At 43.6% G+C, this 25,982-nt stretch overlaps 1 protein-coding gene across 19 annotated transcripts in view; it reads left to right on the top strand.

Moving 5' to 3' along the window:
• Window positions 1-25,982, top strand: part of NRXN3 (neurexin 3) — a 1,192,693-nt gene that overhangs the window by 43,737 nt on the left and 1,122,974 nt on the right. For all 19 annotated transcript variants that reach the window (XM_077925136.1, XM_077925127.1, XM_077925120.1 and 16 more), the window contains exon 2: window positions 23,628-24,833. In XM_077925136.1, the coding sequence (XP_077781262.1) occupies window positions 24,125-24,833 (709 nt within the window). In that variant the 5' untranslated portion in view covers window positions 23,628-24,124. The remainder of the gene's footprint in view (window positions 1-23,627; window positions 24,834-25,982) is intronic.

Genomic DNA, 25,982 nt, shown 5'->3' with positions numbered 1-25,982 from the left:
CTTGAGCATGAAAGATTGTTATAACTAAGATTCCATGCAAGACTTCTTTGAGCTACTTTATATTTCAGACATCTTAGCAATAGAAAATTAGATGTTAACAGTGGTTTTTTTGGCACCGTATCAATTCTCAATGGATGTGTATTTGTTTAAAAGTATTTCTTTTACTACTTTTTATTTACAAAGCAAATACCAAATCAGTTCACACCATAAAAACATCCCAACTAATCAGTAAAATAACTTCACAGTAACTGAGGCTTCAGGCAAAGTCTGGTTAAATGCATGTGTCTTCACGTTGACATGATAAAAACAGTTGGTGCTTGCCTGATCTCAACTGAGAGAGCATTCCACAAGGTAGGCACAACAACAGAGAAGGCCATCCTCTCCAAAAAAAAACCCCTCTGTGAGTCATGGCATGGTCACATAATAGTTGTTCCCTGATATTATCAAACCTCTATTTGAAAGGAGTACCTTGAAGAGGCTTAGTGGATGGATGTTACTTGAGAGTGGGCAGAAGGTAGATTAGAACCCACTGGTGAACTACTGCTGTTTCCAGTGGACCTCTTAGACTCTGATAGTTGTTGGGATCTTTGGGGGAAAAGTTGTAACTGGGTGGACCTTGATGTGATCGAGGAAACCACTATTTAAGTTATTAAGCAAAAGTTAATGCACATGGTTGTTTAACACACATTAATTGCACTGCAAGAGTGAAGAGTTCCTGAGTTTGTATTGCCACTTTGCAAATTGAAAACGCACTGGTAGACCATACAGATTCTAGTGCGGTTTTTTTAAAAAACAACAGAAGACCACTGAGACTGAAGTCAGTCTACCCAGGTTTAATTGATTGGTAATGGTCAGACTAGATAGTTATCAGTGAACATAACCAACTACTTTACATTACCACGGCAAGCATATTTGGTGGAAGTTTGTATATGGCTAACCTGAGACTGCTGACATGGAATCACATTAATAGTGCTAATAAAGCACATTAGTGTCTTAAGTGTTAACATTTCTTTGTACTCTCAGTAGTTGCTCCCTATAAGATACTGAAGTACGGTACCTTCGCATGACAACAGATTTTTCAGTCACTGCTAATCTTTGAAAGGCAGATTGGAACTTGCGCCCTAGAGAGAAACATCTCTGTCATTTATTACCACTCTCCTGAGATCCCTATTGCCCTTGAGCTCTCCTAAAACAATCTGTAGGCTGTGGAGTTAGGAGTAAAAAAAAAAAAAAGTACCATAGAGGAGCTGTTCAGAGAGAGGATGCCTAAATTTGGTGTTATGTGATATTAAATAACTGGCTTCAGCCACCTACATCTCAGATGCAGCAGTAATTTTGGTAACTGCAATTGTTTGGCTTCTGACAGCACAATCCTATATATGCCTACTCAGAAGGAAAGTGACTCAAGATCCTGGTGAGTTCCATTTCTAGGGTCCATTGGGGAAGGGCTGTTGCTCAGTGGCAGAGCATCTGTGCTGCATGCAAAAAGCTCCAGGTTCAATCCCCGGCAGCTCCCAATAGGGTTGGGTGAGAATCTTGTATGAAACCCTGGGAGTTGCTGCCATTCAGTGTAGACTGTTCTGAACTAGATGAAACAGTATAAAACAGCTTCCTGTGTTTCTGTGGCTGCTCTGCACTCCTTGTTCCTTCTTTTTTCCCCTGCTAGCTCTGTCGCGTTCCCAGTCCAGCTCCCTTCTGCTGCTATACTTGAACAACCTCCATTTCCCCTGTTTACCAGTTCACTTTTTCCTCCTTTAAAGAACAGAATTGCATATTACACATGACATAGGAATCCAGGTTTCTGTGGCTAACGCATGCCAGATTTACTTCAGCCCATCATGGTATTTCAGCACTCCAGTCCTGCCAGTGGCAGGGACCAGATATGGGGAAAATGCACAACAGTGCAGCATTGTGGCAACATGGGCTCAGTGTAACTAATGTAATGGGGGAAAGAGGGCCTATTTGACACCTGGTGCTGCCCATGCATCCCATAATATGCAGTTGCACTGTGAGCTTTACCCTTTGAGACCCACTTGCTTAGTAAGCCTTTTTCATTGCCAGCCTATTTTTCATAAATCACTCCTCCCTTGCCGAACTCTGTTCTCTCTACTAACTTGTCAAGCCTTTTTTTGTCATCTAATACAGATAAAAGCATTTGGGGGAGAATGCTGTGTTGTGTACAGCACCTAGCACACGTGAAACTAAATAAAATTTTCAGCAGCAGCTTTTCTTTCTCTTATTTTATACGAATTTGGTTCCTTGTTTCCAGGCTGGCTGGTCTGGGATTTTGAATTCACAGCCCAGTCATTCAGAATGTCAATTGTCTTCCAGGGCACTGCACTGTGTGTCCCTGTGCAGGGGATTCTTTAAAAGACTGGCTGACTTTTAAAGGGATACTGGCAGGATAAAAATATCTCCCTCCCTTCATCAGTATATTAAAACTGACAACAGTTTTCACCTGCTAAAATAAGTTGGAAATGGCTTTTGCTATTGCTTTGGCATCTTGATCTTAAACATTTTTGCCACTGTATCTTCCTCTGATATTGGTATAATTAATTGTACTCCAGGTCTAGCATAATCTCATTTTTTAAACATTACATTAGTTGTAGCTTTTTTGGAATGCCCCATCCTATGTGCAAATGTGATTGTGTGTTTCACCCTCATTTATTTGTTAAACTTCCAGTCAGAGGACTAGGATTTAATGAATGGAAAATTGTAGCTAGGTAGTGGATAAATCATTTTGATCTAACCAAATAAAATATACAGATAGGCTTTTTGGTTTTGTTTTCTAGCACCCTGATCTTAAATATGCTTACTGAGCAATAAGTTATCCTGGCTTCAGTGGAGTTGCTTCAAAATGTGTATATTCAGAACTGCATGCTTAAAATAAAATAAAAAATTCTGGAGAACTGTAAGGAGTTTGGAGCACATGTTGCGTAGCCCTTAAGCGTCAATAAAAAGAAGACACGGATTTGCATAAAGTTTGTATATGCTAATTTATGTGTACAGATGTAAATTGTAATTATTTCAGTTATAATATGAATATAATACATCTTACCATAGTTTTACCATAGCTGTTAGAGGCTCTAGATCACAATTGTGCTTTAAAATAGACATTAGTAAGTAGCAGTATCTGTTCCTTGGGAAGAGGGATTGGTTGTTAAGAGTGACTTGGAAATGGTGGTTCAGCAAGGGGAATAGGGTTCTCAGTCAGTGGTCCTAGCAAACCACAGTTCCCAGAATTGTTAGGTGGAAGCCATAACTATTTAAAGGGATATGATAGTCCACTGCAGCACCATACATTTATTCCCCAGCCACTCTGGGTAGCTCCCAACCGAGTATTAAAAACACAACACAACATTAAACATTAAAAACTTCCCTAAACAGGGCTGCCTTCAGATGTCTTTTAAAAGTAAGATACATTTAAAGCACTCAGTGTCAAGCCTAGATTATCTCCCAAGAAACATAGGAAACTATTTCAACAGGTCAGACTATTTGTCCATCTAGCTGAGGATTGTCCACTGGCTGGCATTGACTCTGGGAGAGGTCTTCCATGTTACTTCATGAGTTCCTCAGGGACTGGCAAGATGCTGACAAGTGTGGACCAGGGGAAGGTGGGGCCGGAGTCTAACTCGGGAGAAGGGAGCAGCGATTTTGAGGACCTGGACCAGCCAGGAGACTGAACCTTGTGTGTCCCTTCCCCATGTGGTTGTGTTACTCGCATAACTTTCTCAGTGGCATAGGATCACACAGAAGGAATAAGTTTCACCAGCGTGCCTGTATTTTACTGTATTTTATTTTGGGTGTGTGTGTAAGCATCTCTTTCCACCAAGGCATTCTATCCAAAGTTCTGTGTCAACATGCCTCCTTTCATCCTCCTATTCTGTGGTCCTATAATTGTCCTTTGCCTAGCTGGGTGTACAGCCATTAAAAACCAGCAGTGTTGTAGGCTTGTGGCATGAAAGGCTTCACTTGTTCATTTCTGCACAGCAAACACCTGCTGACAGCACAGGGGCAGACCACGACAACCCTCCCTCTCTGGCTGGTTGGCAGCCCTGCTGCAAGTTTCTGATTCATTTATGACCCACTTCACTTGGATCTAATAGTGCTACTGCAATGTCCTTCTCTCTTTTTCTTTCACACCAGAACCTTAGTTCTTTGACCCAGCTGAACCATTTCAGCTACCAGGCAACAATCACCTGCCTTGTTAATTCTGCTACTCAGTGCTTTTATGCACTCTGTATGAGAATTCATGGTTCCCATTGTAATCAGTACTTTTATTTTTGGAGTATCTAGGATTAAGCACAGCAGATTATCTAGGATTAAACACAGCATCTCCTGCACTGGTGCCATTCCTACCATCATTACCATTGCAGGAGTGGCTGGAGCAGACTGAAGGGACCTCCTTTAGTGTTTCTGCATCAGTCTTACTGTCCACTTGGTGCTCTAATGCAGGCATCCCCAAACTCGGCCTTCCAGCTGTTTTGGGACTACAATTCCCACCAACCCTGACCACTGGTCCTGTTAGCTAGGGCTGATGGCAGTTGTAGTCCCAAAACAGCTGGAGGGCCGAGTTTGGGGATGCCTGCTCTAATGCAACTTAGGGCGGCCAGGTTATAACTAGAAGTTCATGTGTGTACCTCTTTAATACAGGGGTGCGGGAACCTCTTGCCCTCCAAAGGTTGCTAGACTACAACTCCCATCATTCTTAGATGGAGCATCTCCCTTATGAGAAATGTTAGTGTTTGATGCTTTTTGGTTTAGAAAAAAAGCACATAAGAAGTGATAGAATTCTGTTACAATTGATTTTGACAGCTTGATGACTAAGCTCTTTAGCAACGAAACATCTGATTACTGGAACAACCTCCGAGCACTGAACCACTGGTATTTCACAAGTGAACTCTTTATTTACTGTGTTTGCAATTGTTTAAGATAAAACCTATTTGGGAAAGAAACTACTTTTTCCCTTTTTTATGGACTTTTTTTTTGTTTACAGATAGTTGCCTTGGTTATATGATCTTGTGTGAATTGCAGGGGGGCAGAGTGCGGTAGCATTCATGTCAAGCTTGCAGGCTCCCAACAGGCATATGGCTGGCCACTGTAAGAACAGGATGCATGACTGAATGGGTCATTGGCCTGATCCAGCAGGCTCGACTTATGTGCTTAGGTTGTTGTTGGCCATGCTGATTGGGGCTGAAGGGAACTTGAGTCCAACAAACACCTGGAAGGCCAAATATTCTCCACCCCTACTCTAAGAGCTCTAAAATAGGCAAAATGTGATTCAGCAGCTGCTTCTTCCACCCCATTCCTTTTATAGCCTGTGTTAAAGCAAATGTTTTGCCCAACCACAGGCAGGAGAGATTGATGGGTGTGAGAGTAGTGAGGTTGGAGAAGCCATTGACTGGATTGTCATTCAGTACCATAGGGAGATGCACCTAATCTTCACCTGGTCACCAGGTAACCCCAGTACCATAGGGAGATGCACCTAATCTTCACCTGGTGACCAGGTAACCCCAGTGCCACTTGTGGTTAGTTTCATGGTGTGGAGTGTGGGCAGAGCCACTTCTGTGGCTAAGATTACTTTAAAATGTGATTACGCATATTCTCCATGAATTTGTTTATTGATGGCTATTGGCAATGGTAGCCGAAAGCAACATCCATGTTCACAGATTAGTCTGTCTTTGAATATCAGACACTGAAGATAAATGATTAGAAGGCTCTTGGCTTTCAAGGCCTGTGATTAATCTTCTGAGAGGTATTGGGAAGATCATGGTGGGTAAAGAAGATGCTGAACCAGTAGAGGACTTATGATCCAGTAGAGTGCTTCTTGTGTTCTAACTCTGCAAGCAGGGTTTACTATAAGGAGAGGGAGAGTTCATTGGGAACAAATAACTACTATACACAGTAGTAGGAAGTCGTAAGCTGTTAGCGAGTAGGAAGTGAAGAGGGAGTTGTAAGGGTTTCTTGCATTTGAGATGCTGCAGCATAGTATGGGCCTCACTGCAATAAATCCCTTGGTAGGTTTAAAAGCACTTGACAAAAATAGGGCTCATTATCTCCATGGGAAACTGCGACATAGAGAGAGGAACAGCTGATTTTGAGAGGAGCTGATGTTTCACATCTTACAACTGTAACTCACATCAAGCTGAGCCAGGCTGCATCCTATGATGTTGACCGGTGGGGAGCAGTTCATACAGGACTACCACAGCATGGCAGCTGTGTTCACAGTGCCTGCAGCTGAGCAGAATTTGATCCACACCAGACGGAAGCCAACATAAGTCTGAATCCCATTTTCCTTTTGGATGGGCCAGAAAAAAAGGGACTTGGACACAAGCATTACAGACAGTGCCACCGACCCTTCCAAGCAAGTGATAAAGTGCAGCTCTGAACAGCCTGGTACCATGTTAAGAACAGTTCAACATGAAAGTTACTGGAATCTGTAGTGACTAGGGATGATGAAGAGAATCCAGGAATTCTCTTCTTGCAGGATTGTGTTATTTTATGCCTTTAAATCTTTTTTTTTTCAGTTGAGGGCCGCATTCCACTAGGGATAATTTGTTGGGGGGCCACATGCCTGTGGTGATCATAGTTTAGGTGACAGACACTGTAGATGGCAATATTTGGTTTGCATATAGCCCATTTCAAGTTCTAATGTGAGATGGGTTTGGTGCAATTGCCAGGGCATTGGGCTAGGGGCTGGGGAAACTGGGTTCAAATCACGAACCTTACTGGGTCTCCTTGGACCAGTCATTATCTCTCAACCTAACCAACCTCACAGGGTTGTTGTGAGGATAGAGTGGAGGGAGGACTATGCATACAACCCCGAGCACTTTGGAGAAAGGCAGAATGTAAATGTATAAGTGCAGGGCTGGGATCTGAAGACTGTGACTTTGGTGACACGACAACCCAGCTTACTTACTCTCCGCACCACTGTGGTAGCTTGCTGTAAGATGGAACGACTGGCCTGCCTTTTTGCTGCTCTTTGCCATCACTATTTTGGATGGCAAGACAGCATTGTAGCTACCAGCTCAGCAAGGGCTGGGTGATTCAGGTGGGCAATGGGGTTCCACTTGAGCCTATAAATGTTGCTTCTGACTCTTGTCATGTAATGTAGTCACTGTTCGAGTTCCTCTTAAGGCTTAATTGGCAGGCTTTATATTAGCCAGTACTAGTGGCCTTCTTGCACACCATACATTTAAATCACATTTGATACCAGGCAGCTACCTTCACTGTATATCTTTCAGCACCTGCTAAAATATTATTGTTTTAGACAAGCGTGCCCAGATATGTAGAATGTTGACATGTGTTTCAACCTGTTTTTAGCATATTGCTGTTTTTAATTGTTTTTGAATGTTTTAAATAGCTGTTTTGAACTTTTTCTATCAAAACGTTGCTTTATTTCCTGTTGTAAACTGCTCTGAGATTGTTGGGTTCTTTTACAAACAAGTGTTTTATATATATATGTGTGTGCATACATAAATTTGAAGCATTTTTAAAGCACATTACCTCTCCCAGATAATCCTGGGAACTGTAGCTTGTCAAGGATGCTGGGAATTGTAGCTCTGCAATGGGTGCAAACAGCAATTCCTGGGACCTTTTGAGGGATGCCGCATGCTGTAAATGTATGTTGTGTCTGTAGCCGCCACAGCCAAAAGACCCTCATGTACAACATCTCTGCAAGGTAGGCTAATAGTAGTATCAGATAGGAGAAATGGGGCCCGAGACAAAAGGGAGATTGGTTTGCCTAAGGTTCCCTTAGAGAGTTCATGGCCGAGGAGAGGTTTGAAGAGAAGGTCTCTTCCACTTTTCCAGCCGTTAAGCTCTGCCAGGAAACCTTAGTTCTGCCTTGATGGCAGCACAGCAGCAGCAAAAAGCCAAGCTCTCTGCCCCCCTCCTCCTCCTTTCCCCAGCTAGTCCTTGTTATTGGTGAGTTTGTAGTAATGGGTGTAATTAACACACTGGGGGTCATTTCTGTGTCCTGCAAAGGAACAGAATGAGCCACCTGAGCAGCCCTAGTCATGATTGCTCTGCAGGGTTATTTTCCTATCCCTTAAAAAACACTTTTTTTTTTTTTTTTGCTTTGTGCTTGAGTTTTCATTCTCTCCTTCCTCCTCTTTGTGTTAAGAAAGCTGGAGAGCAGAAATGGCCTGTAAATCGCATTCGTGCTGAGCTCAGGCTAGCTAGGCTGGTTAAAGGTCACACTTGGACTATATATAGCTTCTTTTAGGCAAGGAGGTTGTGAGTAGGGGGGAGGTAGGGCAGAATATTGCGTGTGATTTGGGTTGTGGGTGGGGGACACACAAGGATTGTGTGAGCTTTCCCTCCGATTTTCCCCACCCCCGTTTTCCCACCACAGCAGATCCAAAGAGCTCAGGTTTGGAACTGAATCAGTTTAATAGTCCCAGGGGAAAGGAACCTTGAAGGGTGATTATCACCATTATAAAATATTAACTTTTTGAACAGCCAGATGGCTTCCTAGCCTGAGTGTTTCTGAAGGGTCTGGCTGTGCTGCCACAGCCATGCAGCTGGTATTGAGTGGTGTGGCTTTGCCATTTTGCTTGCCCTCCCCCCCCCCCCCCACGTGGAGCCACTGGTGGCATTTCAACTCTGGGCTCCACCTGACTGACACATTGGCTATGGGGCTTTCAGCATCCCCGAAATCCTGCTCTACATTTTGTACTGTTAACTCTTTGAAGAAATTGAATTTTAAACCTCACTTTCTGTTTAAGAAAGAGAGGAAAGGAATGGTCACCTTCAGGAAGGCAAAGTAAAGTAAAGCTGGAAGAGGAGGAGGACACAAGCTTAGTATTTGATCCTATGGGCCAAATAGGGTGTACTTTTTTTTGGGGGGGGGAGGGAGTAGGATTTGAGTCTGATTTGGTTTGCACATAGAGTTGCCATTGAAAGCACAGCTGTGGTGGGTGCCTGGGATAAAGCTTAGTAGAGCATTAGACTCTTAATATCAGGGTCATGGGTTTGAGCCCCACATTGGGCAAAAGATGCCTGCATTCCATGGCTCAGAGATGGGGAAATTGTTTTGTTGTGCCTCTAAGCAACATAGGTTTCCTTCCCTGCACTTTATCCCTTCATTCTTAGTCAGAATTTGTTTAGGAGCAGCCTAGTAGTTAGTATCCTCCCAACCTAGCAGTTCGAAAGCATGTCAAAGTGCAAGTAGATAAGTAGGCACCACTCTGGCGGGAAGGTAAACGGCATTTCCATGCGCTGCTCTGGTTCGCCAGAAGCGGCTTAGTCATGCTGGCCACATGACCTGGAAGCTGTACGCCGGCTGCCTCGGCCAATAAAGCGAGATGAGCGCCGCAACCCCAGAGTCATTGGCAACTGGACTTAATGGTCAGGGGTCCCTTTACCTTTAGTAGTTGGTATACTGTAGAGGGAAGTGAAGGGCAAATAGAGCTCGCCAACCTGGGAAGGTAGCTCATCTTGGAGAAGGAAAGCTCTGATCTTAAACCTCCGCTGTCTTGTGGGATATCTTCAGGAAAAGTAAAGGCTAAGGAGTAAACCCTGCATAAATCTGGAGTGCAGTCACTAAGGATGGTGCCTTGTATGCCTCCTTCCAGCAACTCCTACAGCTAAGCATATTGCTCTGCTTTCCTTTGGACCACATCAGTGAGGCTGGGGTGTGTGTGCATCTTGTCATCTGGGCAGCTTGGGACCTCCATATACACTGCCCAGGCTTACACCCTGGGGACATCACTTCAGTGCTGCTAATGCAGCAGTTTGTCTTCACCCCCAGAGGTGCAGTCCATTGTCTCTCGAGACAGACAGATGCCAACAGCAGTATGGAAGAATTCCTGTTCTAGAAGATGCCTCCTGTAGGTACCCAGTCTGCATATATTTAGGGGGCAATGTGCATAAAGATGAATATATTGGTGAAAACAATATACAAAAGGCTTTATATTAGCAGAAATTGCTTGCAAAATTGTGTCCATTGGTCAAAACTTCATACAAAGATGTGTTTATTGGGAGAAATTCACACTAAAACTGTGAATAATTTTAATGAGGATTAAAAAACAACAACACAAATCTGCAAGTTGCTGCAAAATGTGGAGAATTGAATTTAAGATTGGAAAAACAAGATGCTGAAATATCCTTACATCCCTACCCACTTCTGTTTTAGGGCATACATAGTTCATGCAGGTCATGCATATTGGGCACCATTGCTGTACTGTGAAAACTAAGAATGCTTCCTAGAAAGTGCTCAAATTTTATCTGCCTTTGCCTGTTGCAGAGGAAGATATTTGGGGGCAGGGGTGCCAACTTGAATAAAATATTGGGTGGGGGGGAAGTAAACCTTGCCCCGCATAATCAGTCACATGACACTGTTTACACACACCATTTCAATGGCAATACCCATCAACCTTGGGGGTCCTGGACCCCTCAAATATTTTATTGGAGTGCTGAGGCCCCCGTGCCCCTAGGAATTGGCTCCTATGTTTGGTGGTTTGTAAGCTGCCTTTCAGGCAGGAACTGAAAACCTCCAAATTTTGATTGACATCAACCAATATGCTCAGTGATCAAGAATCTCAACAGAAGAACTCCTGACTGAACCCTGGTACATAGTTCAAACAAATTATGGGATCAGTTACTGTCATCTCATTTTGACGATGTGTTTGGGAAGATCCTAAACCGGTTGGCTTTTTTAAAATAGAGATATGTGAGAAGCTGGTGGCAGCTTTGCCTCTGTCTCAGTTTAAAGCCCATGTTGTTCTTCCTGCATGTGGAACTGCTCAAAGCAACACTTAAAATATATACACCCCTGAGCAATTAGCAGCGGGGGAAGTGGCTCATGAAGTAGAGGAAGCAGGCAGGGGAGATTGACAAATCCAGACTATGAAATCTTTTTGAACAATTGGGTAAATACCCACATGTCAGCATGGTAACCAGCTCCCTGTCTCCAGAGCAGTCTGTCATGTGGCTAGACATTTGCAAAGATATTAACCCTACATAAAAAGTGTGCCAGTGGGTAATTATGGAAATTAACTTGCAATTAGATAATGTCACTCATACACTTTGCTCTCCACACAGTGTGGATAAGCCTTGGAGAGCTGTTCTGCAACAAAGGTGGGGTCTCCCTGCTCAGAGCTCTAAAGCAGATGGATCTGACTTTAGTCCCGAGCTGCTTCTGTGACCTGGGCAAGGTGTCCATTGTTTTTGTGGAAACTGAGGCAGAGATCTCTCTGCTATGGGTGTTCTAGCAATCAGTCCAGGGAAAGGTTTCCCAGCCTCTTCTGAAATACTAGGCACACACTTTCATCCCTGCGAGTTGGAAGTTTGAATAGAGCAAGCAGTGTGTTTCCAGCCAAGGGTTCCCCAGGCAGAGAATGCTGAGCCATCACCTTACATCACAAGTTCCATGCTTTGCCTCCCATACTGTTCAAAAATCCAAATCCAGGGAGGCAAGAGTGTATCAAGGCTCAAAAATACCTTGTGAGTTGTTATCTCTCCTTGATCTCGTTCTGCACGTGGTTCATGATGACCTGGTAGATTGGTGGAAATAATTTTTCTGGTTGCTTAAGGTAAATTAAACTAAGCTAAATTTGTTAAATACATACGAAATGCTACTTTTCTGGGCAGGATTTGTCACAAGCAGGCCACATAGATGGAAACTGAAGATGGCACAATGGATCTCCCCTGGTTAAGAGGGCAACTGTTTTTCTGTCGAGGGCCATATTCACTCAGGAATAATCTGTTTGGGGCCACATACCACTGGTGCTTGGGGCCAGACATCCTGCCCAAGGTGGGTGGGATCACTTGTTTATATCCATGTCCTCTCTCCCTCCCTTCGTCTTCCTCCCCAGCCAGGGGAGGGGCAGGTCATTCTTGCCGGAGGTCTGATCTATTCACTTGCAGAGGTCTTTTGATATCAGGTGGAGGTCTGCATGTGGCCCACTCCTGCTTTAAGGCATTCTGCTCCCCTTCTAGACATAATTAAAATAGGGCTGCACTCCTCCTCCTCCCCACTTAATTTGCACTTGGCCACAGATGTGTTGCCAAAAATAGAGGAAACACAACAACAAAAATGAGGACACATATTTGCATATGCTAATTTTATTTGTTTAGATGCAGATTTGGAAATAGTTACTATAATTTAAATAGAAGTACATCTCACCAAAGTGAGGAAGACTGACCAATTGACCTGTGTGCTCTGCTCAGTCTGCTGTCCGGATCCCTAATGGTGGATGGGCAACTTCAATCTTCCTCTGTCCCTTTAAACCAGACTTGTATGGAATGGCCCTTCAGTCAGAGAGAATACCTTGAGGTGGAAGACTGACAGCCCTCCAGAGAGTAGGCTGTCCTCTGTAAAGTAAGACACATACTCACCCTAAGTTTATTGCTTCTAGACACTGGGCTGTGTTCAGTTGTGTCCCTTGAACTGATGCAAAACTCTTTCATCCATCAGAGCCTTCCATTAGCCAAATTGTGAGGGAAGCAATATTTGACCAACCCATCTTCCCCTGTAGTCCCTGTGTCACCTCCCAAGGTGTTTGGCAGTTTTCTTCAACTCCCTGGATCAGACTTCAGGTGTTTGAGAGAGAGAGAGGAAGGAGCAGGGATTGCTTGCAGCAGTGGGGAGGGAGAATCAGCAAAAAATTGGAATGTTCTGTTAGATAAAAGGGCTTCCTGTTAGTATGAGACCTGTTCAAGTTCTTGTTCAGGCTTTAAAACTGGTTGACATGGGTGGAGTTGGAGAAGGCCTCGTTTTCCCCACTGAGTAGTTCTGAAAGACAAGCACTTTACACATGGGGGTAAATATACCGAAGAAATGGGACAACCTTCCCCTTTCATTTTATTCAGGAGAGATTTATTCAGTTATCATACCACATTCTGGGATTAAGTAATGATAGGGTTTGGTGAAGCACAGAGCGTATGAATCTTGCTTGTCTTGAATTTTGCATTCGTGTTCTTCCTTTATACCTAACTGGAGATGTAATCCTCTTATTCTATTCCCTGCATTTCTTTCCCTGTTAATGTCTTCTGCAATGGTAGCCAATGTAATTCTCTCCAGATGTTGTGGACTACAGTGCCCACCATCAATGACAGTAAGCTCTCCTCACTGGAAGTTGTAGTCCACACATCTGGGTGGCACCACCTTGGCTATGTCTGGTCTGCTGGGTGTTTTTTTAAAATGTGCATCGTGGAAGAACGTTTGAGCACAGCAGTGGACATGGCTGACAACTGGTAATGGAGCTGCAGGATGGGAAGGAGACATTGGTACAATTGGGCATGGATCTCCATTCATATCCTGGGCGAGCTTCCTCAGATTCTGTGAGCAAGGAACTTTCCCAAAGAATTGTGTCTGGTGCCTACATTGCAGTTTTTCCTGTACCAGGTTATGGCATTTCTATTTTCTCAAAATAAAAAAAAATCCTACCAGTAGCACCTTAGACACCAACTAAGTTTGTTATTGGTATGAGCTTTTGTGTGCATGCACACTTCTTCAGATACTTCAGATTCTTCAGATATTTTCTCAGGCATTTTAATTTTTGTGAAGTCTTGGCCTGGTAAACAGTTTTAGCTGTGCCTAATGTTATTGTCAATATGATGGCTTTATTGTGTATTTTATTGTATATTTTATATTCATATAGTCTTTTTTATTATGTTAGTGAACCTGGAATCTATTGGGTGGAGGGTGGTATACAAATATTTCAAGTGGATAAAATAAATAGCTGCCACTGAAGTGGTAAGCCTGTGTCTCAGCTGTATTGCTTTAGGCTGCAAGTGGAGGCTCGCTTTGGATGCATGAAGAATTCAATTTTTGACGATTCCTATAAGGGACACAGGTGGCACTGTGGTCGAAACCTCAGAGCCTAGGGCTTGGCAATCAGGAGGTCGGCGGTTCGAATCCCCCCAACTGGGTGAGCTCCTGTTGTTCGGTCCCAGCTCCTGCTCACCTAGCAGTTCGAAAGCACGTCAAAGTGCAAGTAGATAAATAGGTACTGCTCCGGCAGGAAGGTAAATGGTGTTTCCATTCGCTGCCCTGGTTCGCCAGAAGCGGCTTAGTCATGCTGGCCACATGACCCGGAAGCTGTCTGCAGATAAACGCCGGCTCCCTCGGCCTATAGAGCAAGATGAGCGCCGCAACCCCAGAGTCGTTCACGACTAGACCTAATGGTCAGGGGTACCTTTACCTTTACCTATAAGGAATTGCCTGGTCCACACCTCTCAGGCTAAAGTATGGATTGGAATTCAGCTATTCACAAGTTTTTGCATTTCTACAAAAGCAAAAATGGCAATTTAACTTTACCAGAGTACTGATTTAAACAAGTATATTTTGAGAGAATACACACATTAAAATACATATTTAAATATGTACATTAAAGGATGTTGTTGTTGTTATTGCAGATTAATGTGGGAAGGCAGTGAATTTTGTAAAAGATGTACAACTATCACAGAGCAGAAATAGCCAGATACATGCCCTTAACTGTGGTTGGGGACTCGCCTGTTTGAATGCTTCCCAGAAACAGCAGATTGTGTGAGCTGTCATGTGCCGTCTGAAGGGCTACATTTTAGATGCAGATTCGGCACCTCTGAGAGAGCGAGGACATAAGAAGTTCCAGAACATGACACCTGACATGATGGTTTGCCAGAATTGCTGCTTCTTGATCATGCTCAAAAGACAGGATTCTCCCTTCCTGGGAAAGTTGGATAGTTGCTGACAATGGATGTCTTTCACTGTATGACTGAGTACCTTGTTTTGTCCAGTTCTAGTCACCGAATCCGGCAAATGCAATCTCCCTGCAAAAGAAGCAACTAGTAACTTTCTTTAAGTAGATCTGTTCTGGTTAGCGTGTTCACTGCACTTTCCGAAATGCTGTGTGCCCGGGAAACCTTGCTATGGCATCTATTACTTATTTAGTTCATTTATATCCCACATTTTTATCCAAGGAGCTCAAGGTGGTGTACGTGGTTCTCCCCCTCATCATTTAATCCCCATAACAACCCTGTGAGGTAGTGAGAGGCAGTGACTAGCCCAAGGTCTCCCAGTGAGCTTCATTGCTGAGTAGGGATTTGAAGCCTGCTCTCCCAGGTCCTAGTCAAACATTCTGACCACTATACCATGTTGGATCATACCATCAAGTTGGATGGGAACATGAATATACCAGCCATCTATGATTCAGATTATTGTGCTCCAAAAACAGAAAAGAAGTGTGCTGTAATAAAATGCCTGCTTTTAAGGGATCCAGGGATGTGTGGTCATTTCAAGGCCTTGCACATCAGAACAGTGCAAGCCAAGATTTATACATTGTGGAATATGGTATTATTGATTGTACATACATTAGCCAATACTACCTAGAGTCTATGCACACTGTAACTGAAGGCTTATCCACACGCCTGCTTCTGCCGTGCCTAGAAAGCATGGCTCCAAGGGGTTTTCCACTTGACCCACACTTTCTAGGTGTGAGGGTGAGTGGTTTCTCCCTTGCCCCCTTGTTGGTTTTAAAAGTAGCGATGCCATTGAAATACGGAACCACCTGGTTTGTAAGGCTTGCTTCCATTGCAAAGTGAGCTTAATTTCTCCCCAAAATTCTTATGCCACTTGGATTATTACTGGAACCAGTGTTGCCTCTCCAGCATTTAGAATGATGCTATAGCAGCATTCTAAGAGTCAGGGAGCATGAGAGACATGAGAGACATGACATGTATCCTTGGCTTGGAGATAGGCACACTGAAAAGTACATGACCCATGGCCTTTTTTTTTACACCTGTAAGGAATGCTCACATGTCTGTTGCCACCAGATTCTTTGGTGTTTTATGGTCAGCAGTTAACTCCTCTCAGATGAAGCTGGAAATGGAGTTTCTGGATCCTGAAATGGACACCTGCCAGTGCTTTTTTAGTGTTTGGTACCAAAAGCTTGTGATGAAACTTTTTACATCCCTATACTAAGGCCAAAACTTCCTTTTCCACCTGTGCATACTGGCACTCTTCTTCTGTAAGGGATCAAAATCATGTGCCACTCGTTTCCAAGAATCATTGTATTCTTGTTCCAGTTCCCTCCTTTGTTGCATCAGTGGACAATTTAGATTTTCTTTTATTATCAAAATATTTTAGAACAGAAGTTGTTTGGGTTAATTGCACCGGCTTTTCAAAATTCTTTTCCAAATTTTCATTCGGTGTCCACTATTCATTATTTTTCAGCGTGGCTTGTAAACTGACTCTTGCCAAGTTTGATATTAATTTTTCCAGAAGATTCACTGTTCCTAAAAAGTTTTCTTCATAATTCCTCCTCTTTTGATTATAGATATACTATTTATATATTATCTGTTTCAAATATTTACATACCATCAAATTACAAAAGGTTCTCTGCATAGTAAAGGTTAAATCCATAAAGTATACAAACAAAATTGATTGATTGATTGACTGACTGACTGACTGACTAACTAACTAACTGACTTTATATACAACCACAAAATATATGAAACCTCAAAATACATAATCAGAATAAAAACAACAACCCAATAACCCCTCCCCCCCAAAATCCACATTTTAAAAGGGCATAGGATGTCAATAAAATCAACCATAACAAATCAAGCATAACATCTTATAAAATCAAAACAGCAGAATGAAACCAAAGTATCACCAGAAACAGGAAATAACAGTTACCCTTTCAACTAAATATCTAGTTTTTTGAACTTTAAACTTGCCTTTCTGCTTGAGTCAGCTTTGCACTTGCAGCTGTAGCCCATTCTAGTGCTGGATATATTCCCCCATCTTTTGATGTGCATTTATCTATTTTTTACCTAAATGAATGTATCAACAATACATTTGTATTTTCCATGCCTTCAACTATTTAGTGTGGGTAAAGGCTGGGGATCAGTGGTAGAGCATCCACTTTACCTGCAGGTGGTCCTGGCTTTCAATACCTGGCATCTGCAGGTAGGGCTGGGGAAGTCCCCTACCTGAAAGTTTCCAGACAGTCCTGAGAGAGGTATACCAGTGGTGTTCCACCAGCATAAGGCAGCTTCTGTGTCCCTATACTATCTCATAAAAGAGACAAATGAACTGAGCTGAACCCCAAAGGCAGCTTGCAAGGTTTGTTTTTTATTTTAATATATTAAAAGTGCATACAAGTGATTTCTGTCTATCATGTGGAAGTTAACAAAATCTATATTGTTGATAAATATTGGGTTCCAACAGCGTCAACAAATTACTTACCTGCCTCATGTTCAGCTCCAACAGTTAACTTTCCCTTTTAATATATTTGCTGAATTCCTTTGGATCTAGACGAAATCATAAGCCCCCATTATGTGAATACCTATACTTTTGAAAATTATTTTCAAAGATACCAAATGGTCAAGTTCCTCATTTAAAGTCTAGCTGAATCATTTTAAATGATGAATAATAGACTGATTTTTGGAGAGCCAGTGGACCATTTGTCCATGCCCTCGGAAATATCTTGATTTTGTTGTTCGATACAGGTGCACTGTGACCTTTCTGCTGCACATTCTTATCTTCCTTCGCATCATAACCTGCTGCCTACTTGTGAATTTTGCAACTTTAGATTTCTTCCAAGATAACGGCATCTCTGCCCGGGAGCTTCAGTTCTTTAGGGGCCTTCAGGTGCAAATTAACTAAGATTGTGCAAAAGAGCACAGTTTAACGATTCATTGATTCTAGAGTTTGACAGGGGCTAGTGAGAGGAGAAGAGAATTCATCTGTTTTATCCATCGCTATCAGAGATTGTAGCAGTGAGTCATTGCAATCACCTTAGGCTACATGGAGAAAGGGACAGATTTTTGACAGAAAACTGGCTCTTTGTATCACCTGCTAGCAGAGAATTCCTCAGATAATTTGCAGCACCAGTCATCTCCACCCACTTATGATCCTGGGATACTAGGAAAGAGTAGGGGAATGAGTTCATTTCTTCCACTGAATATACATGAACCATAACTTTCAAAGGCAATGGATCCATTGCCTTTGGTTACCCCAGTCACTTTAATAGATTAGAGGTCATCCCCTTCTCTCAGGCTCATCTTGCAGAAGAGATCCAAATGCTAGCAACATACCCTCCATTATGTTGAGTCCCCAAACTGGGCTGCACATCTTCCTGGCCATGCTCCTGCATGAGTCACATGACTCATGTGAGATCATGGAACCCCAAAGGTGTTCTTTTGGGTGGGGCTGGGGCTGGGGGGCTGTTCTCTCATGTGAAAAAATAGGATGTCCCGGCACTTGTGGGGTATGTAGCAATTGCCGTGAGCCCTTCTGCAAATGTAAGGTGTCACCTTGTGCATCCACCTAAATAAGAACATAAGAAGAGCCTGCTGGATCAGGTCAATAGCTCATGTAGTCCAGCATGCAGTTCTCACAGTGACCACCTGTGGGAAACCATCAAGCTCGATCCACATATCTTCATTGGCTGAGAAGCAAAATGGCCACCAATCCACTCTTAACACAGGTTATGTGGCTCATCTTTTAAGCCAATTATTTACTGCTTAGGGGTGGGCAATGTAACAACCCTCTTTTTGGCAAGGTTTTTGTTTCCTTACAATTTCTCTGGGCATTGTATTACAGGATCTTTAATTTGTGCTTCAAGGCCTGATATTTCCATTTTATTTTGGGCTGAAGTGCTTTCAGGCATGCCATCTTTTTATTGCCCTCATCACTCCCAGATAAACTCAACCTGTGACTTTCTTGGAGAAGAGAGACTTTTTTTAAAAAAATGCTAGTTCAACAGCAATTGAGTTATGTCATCACTGCAAGTTCTGAGGGCCTTTGAATTGCAGGAGCATATTTCTGGCGAATGTACAATTTATTATATTTCTATTCCCATCTCATCAATAATTCCAGGCCTGGGCCTTCTCTCGCCTCTCCTGGTTATCTTCTTCTGCGCAAATCACAAGCTGGTTTTAGTATGACCACTGGGGAGCCAGGAGGAGAATGGTAAACAGAGGATGTTCCACTGTAACTTTGCAAGACCCAAGAGGGAATAAAGGTTTCTCAGTGCCTCCAGTTTTTCGCCGCTTCCATCCGTCAGAACCAAGCTGTTAGCAATTAAAAGGAATTATCTTCCCCCTGGTTTTGATTTGATTGCATTTGCGTTTATAGCAGTTTAGCTAACAAGCTGCAGGCAGACTGCTGCAGGAAGTATCTTACGCTGGGCAGTGAATGTTCACGTCGTTTTTTGCTTTCAGGTTCTATTGTCACACTGATTTTAATTTTTGTTTTCATTTGGCTTGTTTTAAGTGTTGGTTAAGGTGTAGTGTGGGAATGTTACCTCTTCCATTTTGGACCTAGTTTACCTTCCACAATAATATATCTCTATTTCTATGTCTCACAGCGATCCCACTCTAGCAGTTGTGCTCTTGGGATAGTGAAAGAACTTAGCATCAACTCTGGCCTAGCCTTCTGAGAATGGCAGACAAAATGCTGATAAACCACCACTGAGCTCTTGGAAATGTTAGGATAAGAGTGTCTACCCCAGCTGTTTTTAGTGTGATGTCTGTACAGTGAACAGCTTGTGTCATCTGCTCCTCATCTTATGCCAAGAACCAGCCAGTGTAAGATTGTTCTGTATGGTAATCCAGTATTAGGATTTGAAAAGCTGGTAAATTACAGATCCTGTTTTCTGCTCCTCCTCAAACCTGCCAGATATTGTGCTTGTTCTGTCTTAGATCACCCACATTTTAGCCTAGCTCAGGCCCCGCTTCACTAGACACTAGCTCTGCTGCACTTGTCTTAGAATGGGAGGGGTTGTAGCTCTGACTTGGTCCTGCATTTGATTCCAGATATCACATTCCTTAGACCAGGCATAGGCAAACTTGGCCCTCCAGATGTTTTGGGACTATAACTCCCATCAACCCTAGCTAACAGGAACAGTGGTCAGGGATGATGGGAGTTGTAGTCCCAAAACATCTGGAGGGCCGAATTTGCCTATGCCTGCCTTAGACCTTGGAGAACTGCTGTCAGTCAGAGTAGACAACACTGTGCTACTAGGATGAGAAGTTGTATATTCTGGAAGTGTATACTCGACCAGACTAAGCCTCCTAGAGCAAAATATACATCAGGAGGCTTGGTTTCTCAGAATCAAGTATACATTACTTCTGGTAAATCAGCCACCATAGCTGCTAGAGGGCTGTGAAAATTTGTGCCCTGGGTCTATTTTAGACTCGTCTACCTATATGCCATCTGAAACCAAAGGGGCACTTTGGTTGCCAGATGTGAATTTTTTCCAGCTGTCCTACTCCACCAATTGGTTTCAACTGGATTTTACCCATCTACCTCTGAATAGCATCACACTGGCACAAGACTTACTGTAGCAGTAGATGCACACAGACACCCTTGTCTACAATAGACTGAGTTTGGCTAGGGAGCACAAAATGCTTGGTTGACTTCTGCAGTACTAACAACTATCACAGGATTCCCCAACCTTGTGCCCACCAGGTATGGTTGGATTCTAAATGCCGTCAGCCCTAGGCAGCATGGCCAATGATCAGGGATGAAGGGAAGGGAGGAGACACTGCTATTTAATATCTAAGGGTTTGTTCACACACCCAGCCCTAGTGTGAAGGTCATACACATCAAGGGTGAGCCTCTGGTTCACATGCCCTCCCATAGTGTGCATATTCCCTCTGATGTTAACCGCATTTATTCATGGAAACCTGGGGCTACTTACATTTGTAGGGCAGGTCCCAGAAAGTATTAATTCTTTGTACAGTGTGGATCACAAGCTTTGGGCTCACTGCTCCACTGTACCTTAAGTGCAACCTATGTACCAGGGCAGATTCATGCAGGGAACAACAAATGAGATAACTCAAAACATGATGCCCCACTGCATGGAAACTCTATACCATTTTGCAGTGCTTTTGTTTTGGGTAAAAAATGAGGTGCTGTATTTGATGGGAAGGAACCAGAAATAGAATGTGGATCCACTATAGTCTACATTTATGAGAGCTGAACAGTCTAGTAGTCCTTAAGGAAGACTTTGTATTGTACATGCAACACAGTGTCCAGGTGTTGGCAAGATAGGTTCTTTTTAGCCAGTAGTGTCTATGAAACACTAGCATCTTCAGTAGTAGTAAATCATTGAAAATTTTGGATTAATCCTGTGCCCTCTCCAAAGGGAATTTAAAGCAAGAAAATACTTTCAGTGACTGAATTGCTGTCTCTGCAGTGTGCTGTCGTTTTGCTCTGGAGTCTATCAAATTAAAGATTGAAGCTGGCATAGAAGTTGTATATTTGATGGGATTTACAGGGAGGATGTTTTATGGAGCTTCTAGGAGCTGTTTGGATATCCTACAGTGGAGGTCTGCAAGGCACATGTAGCATGCCTAGCAGTACCTGATTTTCTGTAAGCTTTCTGAGATTATTGGGTAGCTCATCACTTTTCACTAGGCCCTGGAAGTTCATAGAAATGATCTTATGAACATGGTTTTTACATGGCTGGGAACATCATTTGAAGTTCATTTATGTCTTTCCTAGACAAGGTGGACTTGGCTTCTGGTATTACCAGATTGGGTTACTGTAATGTGCTCTGTGCCTTGAAAACAGTCTAGAAATTTCATTTCGCCCCAAATGTGCAACCAGACTTTTGAGGTTGGGTACTATGTGAGAATGATGACAGAGAGGGTGTTTTTCAGTAAACAGTGCAAGTAAATGTGTGTCTACTCACAAGCAAGCCCTACTGAATCTAATGAGGCTTACTCCCAGGAAGGTAGAAGTTAGTTTAGTTGAACTCAGTGGGGCTTATGCATGCATAGATTCCACCTAGACCACTGAGTGGGCAAGCAGATGCAACTTGACTAGTAAATCACTTAAACTACTCTTAAATTAGTTGAAAATATATTAAATATATTATATGAAAGTTTATTGAATATTTTTTATTAAATGTACTACTTCCTTACAGTTTAAGGGCCTCCACCGCTGCAGGGAGCCTCTTCAAGGCTGTTGTAGGGAAGTGTGGTGCACCCTCTGCCACCGCAGGGAGGTATGGTGGGGCCCTCTGCCACTGTGGGGAGGTGCAGCAAGACTCTGCTGCTGCGGGGAAGCACGGCTCACCCTCCACTACTGTGGAGAGGTACGATGGGACTCTGCCACCACAGGGAGGCATGGCAAGGCCCTCTGCTGCTGCAGGGAGATATGGTGGGACCCTCTGCTGCCATGGAGAGGCATGGCAAGGCCCTGCTTCTGTGGGGAAGTGCGGCCCACCCTCTGCTTCTGCAGGGAAGTACGCCTGGACCCTCTGCCATCGTTGAGAAGTGTGGTGCACATTCCACCACCGTGGGGAGGTGCAGCGGGTCCCCCTGATTTGTAGGGAGGCACACCCTCTGCTTCTGTAGGGTGGTATGACGAGACCCTCTGCCATCGCGGGGAGGCCCAGCAGGGCTCTCTGCCGCCACAGATATATATCATGATATATCGAGATAGTGATATTCAGCTGGTGATATATCATGATATTGAAAACCAGATATTGCCCAGCCCTAATCACTAAATGACTTAGGGCCAGATTATGGACCACTTGCTCTGATATAGGACTGGCCAATAATTAAGATCAATGGCACAGCCCTTGCTTGGAAGATCCAGCAAGTGAGCATTAGGCAAAGGGCCTTTCTCTGCTGGTGCTGCATCTCTGGAATGCCCTCCCAGTAGAAATTGGTCAGGCTTCCTCTTAGTGTCTTGAAAGACACTTTTGAAGAAGCTGCTCTTTCTTCTAGTGTAACACCTAGTTTTATTTCTGCCAGTTTTTTAACGGCCTGGTTTGGACACATCACTTCAGCCAGATCATGACTAGGTGTGGATTAGTGAGCTTGTGGGCACTTGCAGCCAAAATGGCTCCTACCCTGGTCCTGCTGCTGTTATGTTACCCAGAGCTAAGGCATGGCTTGACTTAGCATTATATTTGAACCTTGCTTGTGATTTGCCCTGCTACAGTTGAGCTGTAGCCAAAGTTTGCTCCTGGCTTACCACTCATGATTTGTCTGTGTGATACAAACTGTGAGTCTGAGCTCAGATGTAATGCTAAGTCAAGCCATGTCTTAGCTCTCACTGGCATCACAGCAGGGGGGCGGGGGGGGGGGGGAAGCAGCTGTGATATTTGCTGTATCTGCTCAGCATTGCTTGCAAACTGGGCCAATATGTGACATCTTTTATCCCGCCTGCTGTTAGATTTTTTAAAAAAAGTGTTAATTGTTGTATCCCCCCCCCCCTTTTACTGCTTTTTATGAAATATGGTCAGTTGTAGCTGAACTTTTTATTTATAATATATGGTTTTATTGTGTTGCATGCTGCTCTGAGTATTTTTAGTTGGCTATATATTAGTATTACTATATTAGTGGCTGAATATGAATACAGTGGTACCTCGGTTTAAGAACAGTCCTGTTTAAGAACAATTTGGTTTACAAACTCCGCAAAACCAGAAATAGTGTCCTGGTTTGAGAACTTTACCTCGGTCTAAGAATGGAATCTGAACGGTGGAAGGGCACTGGTGGCAGGAGGCCTCATTAGGGAAAGCGTGCCTCGGTTTAAGAATGGTTTCCGTTTAAGAATTGACTTCTGGAATGGATTGTTTGTAAACCGAGGTACCACTGTAAATAGGTTTGATTTGGCCTGTTACAGGCAAGATGAGTGGAATTAACCCTTTTACTCTTTTCTTCCATTGTCTCTCTAGGGCCTGATTGCCAAGAAGTGAAGAATTAGGGGCTGGATCATCTTCGGTACACAATGAAGATTGACTTTGGTTTTTCTGTCCAAGGCGTCCCATGTTTGATGAGTTCACTATCTGCCATGCTTTGCTGCCATCCCCATTGCTTCTAAGAAACCACAGTTTGGAGACAGGCCATTGACTCTCCCTCCATCCTTCACTGAAGACAGCTGGGGTCAGCAACGCAAGGCCACAGCAGGAAACCTCAACCTTTGAAAACAAAACCCACCCGCCTTCTGAATCCCTCGCACCATTTCCTCTCCTTCTAGGATAAAGGCCTCTGGATCCTAAGGGATAGCTGAGATCTTTCCTTGGCAAGGAGAACTTGCCTCTCCAGTCAAGTCTTTCCTCTCTTGTGGAGTTAAACGGTTGTAGTGCCTATTACCAGAGCCATCCTCTCTGGTGTGAGTGGCTTTAATTTTGTTTTTCTCGTAAGGGAGAAGAAAAGAAAGCTTCTTTCAAAAATGGGCTTTACCTTCCACTCTGCCTCTTTCACCCTGAAGCTGAGCTTGGTGCTGGGCTCCTTGCTCAGCCTCTGTCTTGGACTAGAGTTCATGGGGCTCCCCAGCCAGTGGGCCCGTTACCTCCGCTGGGATGCAAGCACAAGGAGTGACCTCAGCTTCCAGCTGAAGACCAACGTCTCAGCTGGGCTGCTTCTCTACTTTGACGATGGCGGTGTCTGTGACTTCCTCTGTTTGTCCCTGGTGGATGGGCGCATTCAGCTCCGGTTCAGCGTGGACTGTGCTGAGGCCACAGTTGTCACGGATAAGCAGGTCAATGACAGCAACCTGCACTTCTTGATGGTTAGCCGCAACCACCTCCGGACTGTACTTGTGCTGGACGGGGAAGCCAAACCTGGCGAAGTGCGCCCTCAGCGCCAGTACATGAATATTGTCAGCGACCTCTTTGTGGGAGGTGTCCCGTCAGACATCCGCCCTGCTGCCTTGACCCTCGACAGTGTCCTGAGTGAGCCACCGTTTAAAGGATTTATCTTGGACCTGAAATACGGCAATTCAGAACCCCAACTCTTGGGCCACCAGGGGGTCCGCCTGGACATGGAAGGGCTATGTACAGAGAACCCTTGCGAGAATGGTGGAACTTGCTTTCTCCTGGATGGCGAGCCACAGTGCGATTGCTCAGCCACTGGATACATTGGGAAACTCTGTTCTGAAGGTAAGAGATCATTCATTCTTCTCCTGGGTTTTTGTTCTAACCATATAGCAGTCCAGTGATCATTGGCCTCATTTATTACTGTCTGTTTTAGGATTTCCAAAGACCCTAATGCTCTTCAGAATGACATATGGGAATCCCATTGTTAGCCAGCCATATTAAACTAGAAATCAAAATAGTATAGGAACTGCCATCATTATAACCTGAATCTGTATTCATTTTATTGCTGCACATTCACAGCTTGGATATTAAGGATTCTCCTGTGTTCTGTGCTTTTGGCAGAATTGTAGAATTCATTACTCTTAACCCACCCCACCAGGGCCTGCAACTACCATCTGCCTTTAAAAAAAATAGAAATATGGACAAATGGTTAGTTAGTGGAAAAAGAAACTCCCCTATACCTCCTCCATTTGAGATATGCCATAATAGTTGCAGCACAGATCTCCTTTATGTGGCCAAGGGAGAATGGAAAAAGTAAGTTTATGGGCATTGGGACAGAGATGGCAAAGCTCGAGTGCTTTGTTGAAATTCTCCTATCTGCAGTATTTTGAATGACGCTTAGGTGTGTGCGTGCTGATTGATCTGACCAGGCTGAAGGTGATGGAACAGTTCTGGTGGGAGAGATGGATAAAATGCCAAAATATCATTGGCTTTGTTACTTCAAATGCAGTATTGAGGCTCAGTGTTTTGAGATGGGGAAGGACTTTTGGCGTACACCAATTCTGCAACCCTGTTTTTTGTCCTGTTCAAATCTTCCACTAATATAGAAGCGCTCAGAGGAAGGAAGCACTCACCACCACTATATACGCCATAACATTTAGCACAAGGAGTTCTGCAACGAGCTCAAAAACATAGGAAACCTGACAAGTTATGAAACAAACATCAAGGAAATGATTTAATTGATTGTGCCCTTTTGCCTCTGTTTGTTTTTGGTATTTGAGTTGTTTGATTAGTTTTGGGAAACGGTTCTCTTTCTCTCCACCCACCTCTGACTTCCTCCCTCTTCATGATTTCTGATGAAGGCTCAGCCTTACACTTACTTTGTTACGAGCTGTGACTGTGTATCTTCACTTTGGTGTTGCCGGAGGCTGTGCAAGAAGGAAGGTAAAAGAAGGGGTTCAACACTTCCCTCACCCAGAGACAAATGAAAAC

The sequence above is a fragment of the Podarcis muralis genome, chromosome 1 (genome assembly GCF_964188315.1).
Source record: "Podarcis muralis chromosome 1, rPodMur119.hap1.1, whole genome shotgun sequence".
In the NCBI taxonomy this organism is placed as follows: domain Eukaryota; kingdom Metazoa; phylum Chordata; class Lepidosauria; order Squamata; family Lacertidae; genus Podarcis; species Podarcis muralis.
Note: the sequence above shows the minus strand (reverse complement) of the source record. Positions and strands in the feature narration are given on the sequence as shown.